The 14313-nt window shown below is 36.9% G+C and overlaps 1 protein-coding gene across 1 annotated transcript in view; it reads right to left on the bottom strand.

Annotated features, from left to right (window-relative positions):
• Window positions 1-14313, bottom strand: part of LOC126752246 (probable G-protein coupled receptor CG31760) — a 35198-nt gene that overhangs the window by 9455 nt on the left and 11430 nt on the right. The window contains 1 exon segment of the mRNA XM_050462920.1: window positions 1926-2366. Within this exon segment, the coding sequence (XP_050318877.1) occupies window positions 1926-2342 (417 nt within the window). The 5' untranslated portion in view covers window positions 2343-2366.

The following is a 14313-nucleotide window of genomic DNA, read 5'->3' as shown; positions in this document are numbered from 1 at the left end:
GGTAGGCCGGAGACCTTTCAATTGTCCTGTTATTAAAAAAACAATATTCAAATTTTAAAGAGAAGAAAGCCTAAATTTTGATAGAATATAACAGTAAAGACCCTCCCTATAACCGAAATAATCCAATCAACTCTCAAAAACCTTTGTTTGCTTAATTTGTGAAAAGTTTTCTCTCTATATTTTTTCCAATAAATAAGTTAAATACTAGTTTGATGGGGTTCTGAAAGACGTTACTTAGAAATCAGGCTTGTCCTAATATGATGTAAAAAAAAAATAATCGTGTGTTTTACATAACGGAAACTGAACGCAAGATTTCTCTAGGAGCTCGCATAAAATATCCTAATACTCATATTCTGACAGGATTAATATCAACTAAAATTACAGTTTTTGAAAAATTATAAAAAATTTTATAGAAAAATCATTCGGTTTTTGGGTTTCCAAAATTTCTTGAAAACCCCGCACAATAACTATGTGATCTAGAAATCAATTAGTTCTTAAGAGAACAGTATTTTAGAAGTCGCTAACAATACGTTCACGAAACTAACGAGACTAATGAACTGAGGAAATTGTCGAAGTTTGAAGTACAGACTCCGCATTCTAGATGGTTGAACTGATTTTTGAATGGTCACTTTCGGCAAACAAATCTTGAACGGACCCAAATTTCTATCTAGATTCTCTAGGTGGCAGTATTATAGATATAATTCTTGGATTGTTTTACCTTGGTTAGGTTAGGTTAGATGGATCGAAGATCGCACGTTGACAGCTATATGTAGTCCTTTGTGATGTCATAGAAAAGAAGAACTCTTGTGTTCGAACTTATAAATTAGCAGAACGCCTAGTAGACAATACAAATTTGCAAAGGCGTTTAATTTCCACTCCCGCCAATTCGGTGGGATGTATGAAGGCATGCGCTCCCAAGAGTTTAAGTCTTGACCTCCCAAACGAGGGACAGTCAAGAAGGAAATGTAGAGTTGTTTCCACCTCATCTTCTTACATACAGCTTCTGCAAATGGCGTCTGGTAAGATTCTCAACCGCCAATAGGGCAATGGCCTGTTAAAAGCCACACAACTACAGTCTAGCCTTATTGAGCGCGATCACTAGACCTTCTGCGATCGATCTTGGACGAGGAAGCTTTTGCGACAGCGCATGTACCGATGGTGGCCTAGCACTGGCTAAGCCCAGCTGTCTAGAAGTAGAAAACAATGGGATACGAGAGCACCGACCCGCTCCCATTCTACCGATAGTGGTTCTAAGGTGCCTTTCCTTGCTAGCTCATCAGCTTTACAATTTCCTGCGATTCCGTTATGACCCGGCACCCTGCTTTACCTTGAATCCCTCGCCGCTTTCGTTAAAATATTATTTACCACTCTTGGTTCAGTTCCATCAAATACTTTGTTCACTCAAAATGTCTCTCCTAACTCAATTACTTCGTTCTCTATTCTCATGGACGGAGTTATCACATATACTCTGGTATCGTAGAAAAAGAAGGGGCCTGTTTATAATTTGATGGTTCTAATTTTATTACTATGAATATGTACATACATATGTATATATTTAGATTTTTGCTGACTTCGATCGAGTAATGACCTTTGTAAATGTTGACGAGATACTTACATTTTTTATCATAAAATTTGATTACAAAAATTTCTAACATTATGTAGTTGTGATCGATATGTTTTAGTGTAAATCCTTTTTATGAGCCTTAAAAATAAAATCTCTTAAAATTAAGACCAACCCTAATAGAGTATTCGTGATGACTTTTGTGTCTACATATACATAATATCATTAAACCAGATAAGCGTATTATTATATCCACATACTCATTTGTTTGTTTGTTCGGATTACTTAACCTCAAAAGTAAGACGGGGTACGCGTTAAGTGAAAATTACATCTATTAAATTCATATAATCAAACTGCTACTCACTCTGGTGACAATATTGCCGTCGCCGATGCGTATAATACTTTTGAAATTGACAGATGTGGCTGCCGTAGATGTTGTCCCCGCCTCGGCAGCCACCAACGTTCCAGCAACAACTTCAGCTTGCAACACGAACAGTGACGCCAGTAAAAGCACGATGCACAGCTGACTCGCTTTCATGCATAATGGGTGACACTTTTGACATGTAATTCGGTTTCTTGTAATACATTTGTTGTGCCGATTGCTGATGTCGCTCGCAAGCGAATGTCTGTATTGCCCAAACCAGTGACATTTTGCGCTTTGTTTGATTTTCGTTGCCCGATTTGTAGTTGTTGCACAATTCACTTTCGATTTCGTTTGTTGACAACAATAATTTGTTGACGTCCACTCTGCTCGCGGCCATGTTGTCAACAGGCATTTCATTGTTGTGTTGCATTTGCCGACGAGCTGTGACGAAAAATGGAGATGAGCATATAAAATGATTAAAATTTCCGAGTAGAGAAAATTAATAGTTATAATAATAATAATAATAATAATAATAATAATAATAATAATAATAATAATAATAATAATAATAATAATAATAAAAGTTTAAGGCTCACAACTATTAGTTGCTAAGGCCGGCGAAATAGTATACTTGTATTGCCAATAACTATAAACAATACCGAGGTTACTCCGATCTACTGCCATGAAACGTAGCCTTCTTTGCAGAACAGGCTAATCACCCTGACCGAAAAAACAGAACACCAAATATGTGGAGATGAGCAAAACTTGGACGGAATCGAAAAAATTGCAACTGTTTTACAATCTGGTGTTAGATTACGAGATTTTCCAAAGCAAATACTGTGCGAAGTTAATTTACTTTTAATTTTTGACCTTTGAGAAATACCGTTAAAAAGAATAGTCAGTTTCTGACGCAATTTTCTTACAAAATTTACAAAAAAATTCTTCTTATTTTATGAAGAAGTCCTCCATTCACCTCTATTAAAGACGATAAAATCGAAACTGTTAAAGAAACAGTGTTTAAAAATCGTTGCGTAAATATCAGAAAGATAAGAGAGGACCTCAACATCTCTTATGGACTGTCTCAATATATTTTGATAAATGTTCTGGACATAAAGCCCTACTTGTACCTTTATCTTTTGTAAAAATGGCATCGAGGTGGCAAAGAAGATGACTGACAACGTATGTGCGGACCCCACATTCATCACTTCCTTTATTACAGGTGACGAGACGTGGGCTTATGAATATTATATCCAAAGTGTTCAACAAACTAGCGAATGTGGCTCTAGAAATGAGCCGAAGCCGAAAAAATCAATATTCTCTGAAGACACTGAAGACCATCCCCATCTGAAGAAATGCCTAATGGAAATTATTTTGAAGGAGATAAAAAAGTTAAACTAAAATTAGTTATTTTTGTCATTTTGGGTCAAATTTGAACATATTTATTTTGTTAAGGTTCTCATAAAAAAAGCCATAAAGCATCCGGCAGAACCTTGTAACACTACGTGTATCTCGATACCTTTCGGTATAAAAAATAATAAGCCGCACAAAACTCAATTATATTTGTGTTGCACATTGCTCTACCAAAGAAAACGAGACTCCTCTTCACAGTACAATTACCAATGAGTATTCCCATTATGTTCTCAGAGTATTTGATAGAAGTACGGCGCAGGGTTGGTGAATTTAATGCTGGCTAATTAATGCCTAACCTCGCCAACAACTGCTTCGAGTCACTACGAGATAAGGCTTTTCCTAGTTGTAAGGGTTCTAACTGGTCATTTTCCCTATCGGTACATCGTATATCCACACATTACGGTTATGCTAATAGCGTCCACGTATAAGATAGAGACTCTTCCGTAGCATCAGTTGTATAAGACACAGTAGAAACATCCCAACTGCTTCTTCGATGTCCCGCATTTGGGTGATCGAGGTTTAAACAACTGGGAGCTCACCCTTTCAGACATACTTGTGAGCTGATGAGCATAGACCCAAAATGCTTTAGTAGATTTTTATTGGCTTTAAAGATAAGTATTTGTCGACTTATAAGTTATGATTACAAAACATTGTTTTCTAACTTCACAAATAACTGTGTATGGTAGCTCAAGTGCGATCCCCATCTTGACGTTCAACCATTGAATCTAACATAACTTAACCTAAAGGATATTTCTTATAGAGTTATTCTCATTTTGACTTTAATACTCGTAGTTAGCAAGTTTTGGGGAATTTTTAGTTAGAACGGAATTAACCACGGAATTACCACATCAAACTTATATTATTAAGACCTTATGATCATTTTCACCACCTTTTCTCACCAAAAATCTAAGATATAGCCGTTTATGAGCAAGTCTACATGACAGATTTACAGGCACATTTCCTGATATGTTTCAGTCACTAAAAGTTCGTCGCAACTTTAGTTTAGTTCCATAACATTAGCTATGGTTTCGTGCGCTTATTGTACCTTCCTGTTTGAAGTCTGGTCTTTGTTGAAATGGGGCATCAAAAAGTAGCAATCACTTGCCTGCAGTTCCTTTCACAATTTTGAAAATATATAAGAATCAATAATGGCTTCACCGATAATTATTGCTTCAGCATGTAAACGACACTAAACAGTTATTTTTTCTGAATCTAAGGGAGCTTGGAGAGTCTTTTCAGAACTATCAATACTACAAATACAATAATTTTGATTTTGGGTACGTAAACCCTTAAGAATGCCCGCAAAACTAATACGGTTGTGTAAACTGACGTTGAGCAATACCAAAAGCTCCATCAGGATCGGGAAGAACCTCACCGAGCCGTTCGATACTAAACGAGGTTTCAGACAAGGCGTCTCTCTATCGTGAGACTTCTTCAATCTACTGCTGAAGAAAATAGTTCGAGCTGCAGAGCTGAATAGAGAAGGTACAATCTTCTACGAGTATAACAGTGTACAGCTGCTGGATATCATTGAGCCCAACATCCGCGCGGTTAGTTCTGCTTTCTCTAGACTGGGTAAGGAGCACGTCACTGTTGACAGTCCAAACTCCGAAGTCGTAGATAATTTCGTCTATCTTGGAACCATCATTAACCCCAACAACAACGTCAGCATCGAAATCCAACGCAAGATTACTCTTACCTACAAGTGGTACTTCGGACTGAGTAGACAATTGAGAAGTAAAGTCCTCTCTCGACGAACAATATGGTGCAGAGCCATGGACGGTGACAATACCCGATGAATCGCGCTATGAATTTTCGAGATAAAGGTTCTGCGGAAGATTTATGGTATTTTTGGTATTGACAACGGCGAATACTACAGTCGATGGAACGATAAGCTGTATGAGATATATGACGACTTTAACATAGTTCAGCGAATTAAGAGATAGTGGCTACGCTAGCTAGGTCATGTCGTCCAAATGAATGAAAAGACTTCCGTTCTGAAAGAATTCGACGCAGTACCCGCCGGTGGAAGCATAGGAAGAGGAAGACTTCCACTCCGTTGAAAAGACCAGGTGGAGAAGGATCTGGCTACACTTGGAATCTCCAACTGGCGCCAAACAACGAAAAGGATGAAGGACTGTAAACATACATGTACCTTAAAAAGCACCCTATAATTCGAGGAAATTATCTATATATTCGTCAAGGGAATTACACATTAGGGTTGTCAATGAAGAGTTTCTATGCAGAAATAGGGCCATTTTGCATGATAATTAACCAAAGAGGGCTAAACTGTCAAACACATACCTGTATTTTGGTTTTAAGAGCTGGTTTGACAGTCCAAATACGATACATATACCTTAAAAAGCACCCTATAATTTGAGGAAATTATCTATATATTCGTCAAGGGAATTACACATTTGAATCGCAGATTGGACAACATTATTCTTGTGGATATGGAATGGTTGAAAAATAATAATAATTAATGCGGAGCACCATAGTTACACATATACCTACATACGTATTACATTGGGTTAAACAATGCAATTAAGCACCAACTATTATGGAGCGCATTTTTCCACAACATGAGGCAATTTCAATTACGCCACAATGCGTATATCCTTATATACCATAACATGTAAGTGTGTATAAAATACATATTTACAACTGCAAGAGTGGGGAGCGGTTATAGCCATGAGGTTTCTGTGTATCTACGGACCTTCTTGCACGAGTCGAAAGTAAATGATGAAGAAAAATTATCATGTCAGCGATTTTGTATGATTTAGCCAGCGGTACGACAATGCTTATAGCCTGCCATATCTACAGCTTGACTGTCATCCAGCACGTTAACTAGCCGAAGGCACTAACTACTCCCTTATTGAAGATAAAAGAACACGATACCATTATCCCGCACCACAACTACCAACAACGAATCCCTTCCAAACGAAGAAGTAGAAGAAGTGTAAAAGCGGAGGAAAAACGCTGTATGCAGATATAACTGTATACATGTGGTATGTAAGCCAGTGCCAACATAATAATGGCGCGCTGTAAAACTGCCTACGAGAGAGGAACAAAGCACTGCAGCAAATGCCGCAAGCGAAGCATAACTAAGCGGCGTCCAACACATTTCTGTCAAATCGCCATCATCGTAATCATTTTCTCATTCTTCTTAAATGGCCAATTCAGACCGGGAGCGTGATGAAATGGAAAATATCGAAATAAAAGAACTAGCGTCTAGTGGTTTTGAATAAGATGGCCGGGCCGCTAATAAAGTGATAACACCAACTACGTTGACTTGCAATGTAGAAAATACATATGTGTATGTGTATGTAAATATGTACATATATACGATAGCCATTAAATGTTCGTTTCTGTATGCGCCATAAATAGTAGGCAGATTTCAAGTTATCGAGCTCCATAGGGACCAAGTTTTCGATACCCAAAGGCGTTTGTGGCAGTGGTAAATCAAATTGGAATTTGTTACATTTAAGAGTTGATGAAAGTTATTATGGTTGTTGTGCAGGGATTCCTGCTTCTTCGGCGTAAGTGGTTCAGGAAATAGACCACAGTAGTTAGTAAAGCCACGCGCTGACATTTCGGCCTTCTACACCATACAACAGATCGGTTAAAGCCAAAACTAATGAGTAAAGCACCAGAAGTACTCGTAAGATCTCTGCCATGATGTCAGCGGAAGAGAGAGAAGATGAAATGTAGTGAAATTGTCGAACTTTTATGGAAAATGTAGACAAAGCCAGTAACCCTTTTTGCATTCACCCAACTTAGGTATTCATGTGCCATACAGGCTCTAAAGAAAGATAAGAAACTGTTTTAATCTCTATATAACCAATAGGGTCTCATGCGACAGTCTCCGACTTAAAACTCAAGGACTCCTCGGGCTATGTATTTGTTTCACGTCTCCACTTTCCAGCGAATGGCAGTTCCCGTATCAAGACACAGGTACTACGTTGGCTATGTAAATGTTAAGTTACTCAAAGTCAGACATTCTCCGCTACTTTTAAAAACTGACAAAAGTTACATAAAAATGGAAGAAAGGGTATTTTAGTAATTTGTAGACGAGATGGTCTTTACTTCTTCACGACCTATTGGCAACTTTAGAAACGTACAAAAATCCTCCTTCGAATCAATGTTGATTCAGGTTTTAACGTCCAATTTGTGACGTCCCCACGAATATGAAACTGAAGACCTCTTCTTTTGTATGATATTTCATGGATGGAAAATAAATCATAATATAACTCCTATTATAAATCCTCTTATAGATCATATTCTCACATTAGTTTTGTAATTCCTGATTTGCTCAGTATATTTGTTATCTGGTTAAATTTTGAAATTATTCCAAGCTTATCTAATTTAAATTACTTAGGAACAACCTATTACTTTACCTACTTTACTAGAACTGTAAAGCCGATGAGCGATTAACGCGGCGCACCCATATCCCGCTCACATCGGAGTCCGAAAGTGTTGCATCTCTGTTGGCACCTTGAGTTCTAGCACTGGATCTATGAACTTAGCTTGTGTTTAGCAGCACTGGGAGATCTTTCTGACCTAGAGTAGTACGGAGGAAATCTTCTGAACTACTTGCACTTTACAAAGTTCATCTTGCCGCATCATCTTTTGTTCCAACACTAGATCTATGGACTTAGTTTGCGCTTAGCAGGTCTTGGTCGGGGACCAGCTACTGTACGAATGCGAGATCTTTCTGTCCTAGAGTAGAGGACAGAAGATCTTCTCACTTATTTGCTCTTTACAAAGTTCATCTTGCCGCAATCGTAGATATTTTTACTGGACGCTGTCCAATAGGCATTCATGCGGCAAAATTTTGACGGACGCTAGTTGTCAAAGTTGTATGAAAGAGGGTGAGGTGGAACAACCAGACACTTTTTCCTACATTGTCCAGCTGATGCAAGACTTTAGGTAACACAACCGACCGGCGTATGAAGCTGTACAAGTGAGATCGTTTTGAGGATCGACCTCATAATGTAACGTAATCTACTAGTTAAGTTAATAATTTTTTTAAAATTAGTTTTATCGCTTGGGAAAGGTCCAAATGGGCTGGTATTTTTTAAGGTTTTATGCATAACCTAATTTGTAATATATTACAAAATCTTCAGTTCAAATATTTCTTGTTGGAAGCCGTAAGTTCTGCTTCAGTTGGACTTAACGAGAGAAGTCGTAGGATTACACAGAGAATACGTTTCACTTTTGGACCTTAACTCTCTTCATTTTCCTCTTATTTTTCCTCTTTATTGACGTAGACACCGCTTACGTGGTTATAGCCGAGTTTACAACAGAAAGGTTGCTATGACCCTTATTGGAAGTTTTTTTTTTTATAGCGGGTCCCAAACTCAGCGCATAACCCTGGGGAGGGATGTTTCGCTTTCTCACTTTAGCTCGCATTCATCCAGATGTTTTGTAGCTAGCCAGAGGATACCTGGTCTAAGACCGGAAGTCGTGAACTGCTTGAACCATATGTAAAAGAATAATTTCTGGCCACTACCAAGTGAATGGAGTCATGTCTTTTCCTCTATTATTACTCTACTGAACAACAAACTGAACTCCGGAGCCAAATGACAGCAACTTCAATATATATAAAAATCGTTTTCTGTCATTATGAATGACAACAAAGCAATGTTGATTTGTTTGGAAATGTTTTTCTCGGAAACAACCTAAAGCATGTGATGTTTTTGGGAGCCAAACGAAGCGAATTGAGCTATGGTGTGAGCATCCCTGATCTAAACAGGCTTACGAATTTTCAAAAAATGAATCTAGACCAAATTGTCTTGAAATAAGATTTTTGGCAGTAATGCGACAATAGCGCCATCTAGCGTGCTTAAGTATATATGGAGAAACTCTTTTTGAGTAAGTTTTCTTTACATTTTCATCAAAATGAACTTAGCGATTCAGGAATCTATGAAGTTGAAATCTGATTAAATTTAATCCAGACTGGTTCTTTTAAAGGCAAAAAGCATGATGGTCCTGAAGTCGACGAAAACTTGCTTCTTGTGTACCGTCCAATCACCTTTGTTAATGAAGATGACACCGAAAAAGTTAAAGAAATAGCGCTTGAAATCGTTGTATTGACATTGGAGAGATACTAGAGCATCTCTAGATATCTTATGGATCGTCTAACTATTTTGGTTACTGTTTCGGATATGAAACGTTTTTTTATTTTGCAAAAACGACGTCGATAGAGACCACAAAAGAGAGCTGGGAACCCTATGTATATCAAACGCATCTTTACTGCTGGCGAGACGCGGTCCCGTGGTGAAGTGTATGGAAAATTGGATTAAACTTTGATGCCTATATTGATTCAGAGCCCGTTTTAAAGGTGATCCTGATTTAAACAAGCTCACGTATATTCAAAAATGAACTTCGAATGCACCCTGTGCAGTACATATGGAATACAATTAATAATTTTTGGATGATAAAGTCATGTTTTTATTTTAATTACCAGATCAGTTCAATGAACACACCCTTATAACTGTTATAGAGGACCAATGCTTTTCTGGTTTTCCATATATAATATATAAAGAGTTATCCGTGTAATAAAAAGCTATCATATGTATATTTCTATATATATATGCATACATCTCTTGATTACTCTGACATACGTTGTCCAAATATTTTACAATATTGTTGACTTTAAGTGACAAGGAAGTCATTTGACCCATATTTTGATGTGGTCAACCGCTTTCTACTTTACACTTATGCATACACATACACTTATATACTTATAAATGCATGTTTCCATGATGTCTGTCATATCGCATGTTTCTCTTATGTAACTTTGTTTGTTGTTGTTCTTTATTTGATGTTTATGCATTTTGCTTCTTTCAAAATTTTGTAGCACGTGCCAGCATACCACTTTTTAAGGGAATCATGCACGCATAAAATTGCATTGCCAACTTCACTACTTAACTGTATCCATACTGGTGCGAAATAGATGCAAAAGGGATGAGTCAACGAAATTTAAAATTAAATCTTTTAAGTAGCGAACTTAAAAAAATACAAAAGTTATTGACATTTTCAAATTGAATGAAAAACGTTTATTGCAGAAAGAACACAATTAACCCTTAGAAGATATAAACATAGCTTCTACTAATGTCTAAGACATTTCACGTCTTCTTCTTAGCTTTTGAGCTCTCACAAACAGCACTGCTTTTCTGCAGGCTGTCAAATTTAAAATAGGGTTGTCAACGTCTCGTGTTATTTTGTACACAAACATGCTTGCATGTGTCTGTATGTCTGTGTGTATACACTTGTAGTTGTGCATTGTACATTGTGCAACAGTCGAGTGCACTTTGCCATGTAAGTCATATGCTTGTCAAACGTCACCAATAAGAGGCGCATGGTTTTGTGTGAAAGCATTTGTTTACTTATAATACATACTTACATATACCGCATACACTTATGAATAAAAGTATTCGTCATTTTGTTTCTAAAGTGTTTGAGGTCTTTGTGGAGGCTCAACAATTTTTATACCCACCCAATAAACGGCAGGGTAAGCTTAATTTCCTCAGTGGTTAGGTATATATATAAACCTTTATAATCTAGGGAACGTGGATGCCACAGTAAAATTGTATATATGAAGATAGATGTAGTATAGTGATGAGTATATCATCTGATCAAATATGACCCAGATTGGCAAAAAAAAAACTTCGTCTTTATAGATTTTACTACAAATCTGTTTTAACGTCGTCAAAATTGGCTGCTGATCCTATAAAGATTTGCCAAAGTTTAACCCACTTCATCACGTGACCGCGTCTCGTCACCAATAATGTTGGATTTGATAAATGCAAGGTTCCCAGCCCTCTTTTGTGGTCTCTATCGACGTCGTTTTTGCAAAATAAAAAACAAACGCTTTCATACCAAAACGTTTAACAAAAATTAGCCAAAACATTCTCAAAATCTCTCCGATATATAAGATATCGAGAGATTTCTATTATCTCGATTTTTTAACGTTTTCGGTACTATGTTCATCAAAAAAGGTGGTCGGACGGCACACAGGAAGCATGTTTTCATTGACTTCACTACCATCACGTAATACTTCGCCTTTAAACGCACCAGACCGGCTTAAATTTAATCAGATTTTATACTAAAGTCTTGAATCACTCAGGAAGTGTATCTCCAAATAAATTTAAGCCTGCTAGATGGCGCTAGTGTCGGAGTACTACCAAAAATCGTATTTAAAGATCATTTTATTCTAATACGAAATCTAAATCTAAGCAAAAAAATCTCTCTATATGGAACCTGAGTCATGTATTCGCCAAAAATATTATTTATGACCCGACATTGTTCAGTTGGTCGCTACTACCAAAAATCGTATTTCTGGAGCAGTTTTTTCTAGTTCGAAATCTTAATTGGAAGGAGAAATCAATGAATACAAATCTCTCTAGATGAAACCTGAATCGTGTTGTCGCGAAATATTTTATTTATCATCCGATATTGTTCGGCTAGTCGCTACACCCAAAAATCGTATTTCAACACTATTTTATTCTCACTAAAATCCAAATAAGAAGAGTAAATCTGCAAAAACAAATCTACAGATGAAACTTGAAGCAAGTTATTGCCAAAACTAGTAATCAACAAAATGCTGAACAAAGTGGGACTACCTAAAGCAACATACAATGTTCGTATAGAAATCCACTCAGGTCCTTTTGTAAACTTTTTTGATAGAAGATATCTTCTTTTGGGTTAAAAATCGAAATAGTTTTTCCTTTTTATAGGCGAAAAATGCCACTAATGTATGAGATATATACATAAATTATGATGGAGTAAGAATTTTGCCCAAGGTTCCAAGATTTGAGAGGATGATTTCAAATATAGTACAGATACTGACCAACAATCGTACTATATACTCCGTCAACAGACCTTAAGCTCCCAAACTACAAAATCTGAGAACTGAAGAGAGATCGATATGGTTAACAGTCAGTCAGTCCGTCAACAGACTTTGAGCTCCCAACCTACTAAATCCGAGAACTGAAGAAAGATCGGTATGATTAAGAACTCAGATCATGTCATACTCCGTTAACAGACTTTGAGCTCCCAATCTACTAAATCCGAGAACTGAAGAGAGATCGATATGGTTAAAAGCTCAGGTTATTTCATACTCCATGGAACAAAATTTGAGCTCCCAACCTACTAAATTCGAGAACTGAAGAAAGATCGGTATGATTTAGAACTCAGATCATTCGATACTCCGTTAATAGACTTTGAGCTCCCAATCTACTAAATCCGAGAACTGAAGAGAGATCGATATGGTTAACAGTCAGTCAGTCCGTCAACAGACTTTGAGCTCCCAACCTACTAAATCCGAGAACTGAAGAAAGATCGGTATGATTAAGAACTCAGATCATGCCATACTCCGTTAACATACTTTGAGCTCCCAATCTACTAAATCCGAGAACTGAAGAGAGATCGATATGGTTAAAAGCACAGATCATTCCATATACGCCTACTTTTTCATAGAGCATGTTTCTAAAACTATTTTTAAGTTTTCTATAAAAGAAAGGTACAGAAATGACAGGGTTTCTTATTGGAATGACGGATTTATGGCGCGCTCTCGATTAAGGTCACACTTTTTGTCATAACAACTATTTTCTTATGAGAAATAAAGTAACTTTCTAGAGACGATGCTGTTAGAGAACACCTCCAATAAAGTTACTGTCCTAGAAAACCCTTATGCTTAAGTAACTGTCTTAGTACACAATTAGTATCCAGTTTTTATCGTATCCTAGGTGAAATTTCGTATCTAGCTATGGACCTTTGAAGAGAACCCCTCAAAAACTTAACGGCATTTGTTGCACTGGGTAGCGAAAAGCAATTTCGCTCCTTACACAGAGCTAAATGTAATATAAGGTCTTCCGCGTTGGCACATTAAGCGCTCCGTTATACACATACACACATATCATCTACATATGTACATATAATGTTTATGTGTTTAAAATGAGTTTTTATTATTTCAACATAAAAAGTTCATTTTTCTGTTTTATGTATCCTTTTTACTTGGCGCTGTAGTAATGCACCATATGTATCATGTACATTTATGTATATTTATATATAAGCATACATTTGTATGTGTATATACGGACTTTAAAGTATATAAGCTTGTAACTGTAAAAACATGACATAACTTTGCTTTGTACGTAGAGGCAAAGGAAAATGTAGCCAGCAACAAATATTCTAAAAGTCCCGACCTGTTTATTAGCTTTACAGGTGCGGGTATACATATGTATGTATGTACACGAACATAGTACAATGGTGTCTAGAAGACTCTAAGGGAGAAAGTGGCTTAGATAAATCAGCTAAAGTTATTATTTGTTAAAATGCCTACTATTAATGGATTTCTGCAGTTAGAGGCAAACAGGAAGGCTTAAACTCAGCTGGGTCTTGTTATGAGATACACTAAAACATTACACAAATAAGTAAGGAGGAGATAACTTCGTCCACGATCATATGTACCAGGCTTTCCCATAGAGATGCTATGATTTCTAAGTGTGGTTTCGGCCATTTTTAATATGTCATGATCTGTAGTTTTTTTTTTCATTATATTCAGTATATTCAGTAAGTTTACAATTTCATCATGGAAAGATATACACAAGAACAACGTTTACAAATTATTCAATTTTATTATCAAAATAATCGTTCTCTAATTTAATCTTTTCGTGCGCTTTTGCCGTTTTACGGTCGTAATCATCATCCACCTGTGCTCGCTATTCGTGGAATTGTTGAAAATTTCGAGCGCACATTTTCTTTACATAATGTTCAAGTGCCAATAAGATAAAGAACGCCTCGAAGTAACGAAAATATTGCTGGCGTTCAGGCAAGTGTTGCTGAAGACCGCAATTTGTCGGTTCCATGAAAATAGGTACTGTCTCAAACCATAACTTGGAGGATTTTGAGAAAAGATTTGGTCTTGCAATCGTATAAAATTGTGCTCTTGCAAGAACTGCAGCCATTGGGC

This window comes from Bactrocera neohumeralis, chromosome 3 (assembly GCF_024586455.1).
Source record: "Bactrocera neohumeralis isolate Rockhampton chromosome 3, APGP_CSIRO_Bneo_wtdbg2-racon-allhic-juicebox.fasta_v2, whole genome shotgun sequence".
Taxonomy (NCBI): Eukaryota; Metazoa; Arthropoda; class Insecta; order Diptera; family Tephritidae; genus Bactrocera; species Bactrocera neohumeralis.
Note: the sequence above shows the minus strand (reverse complement) of the source record. Positions and strands in the feature narration are given on the sequence as shown.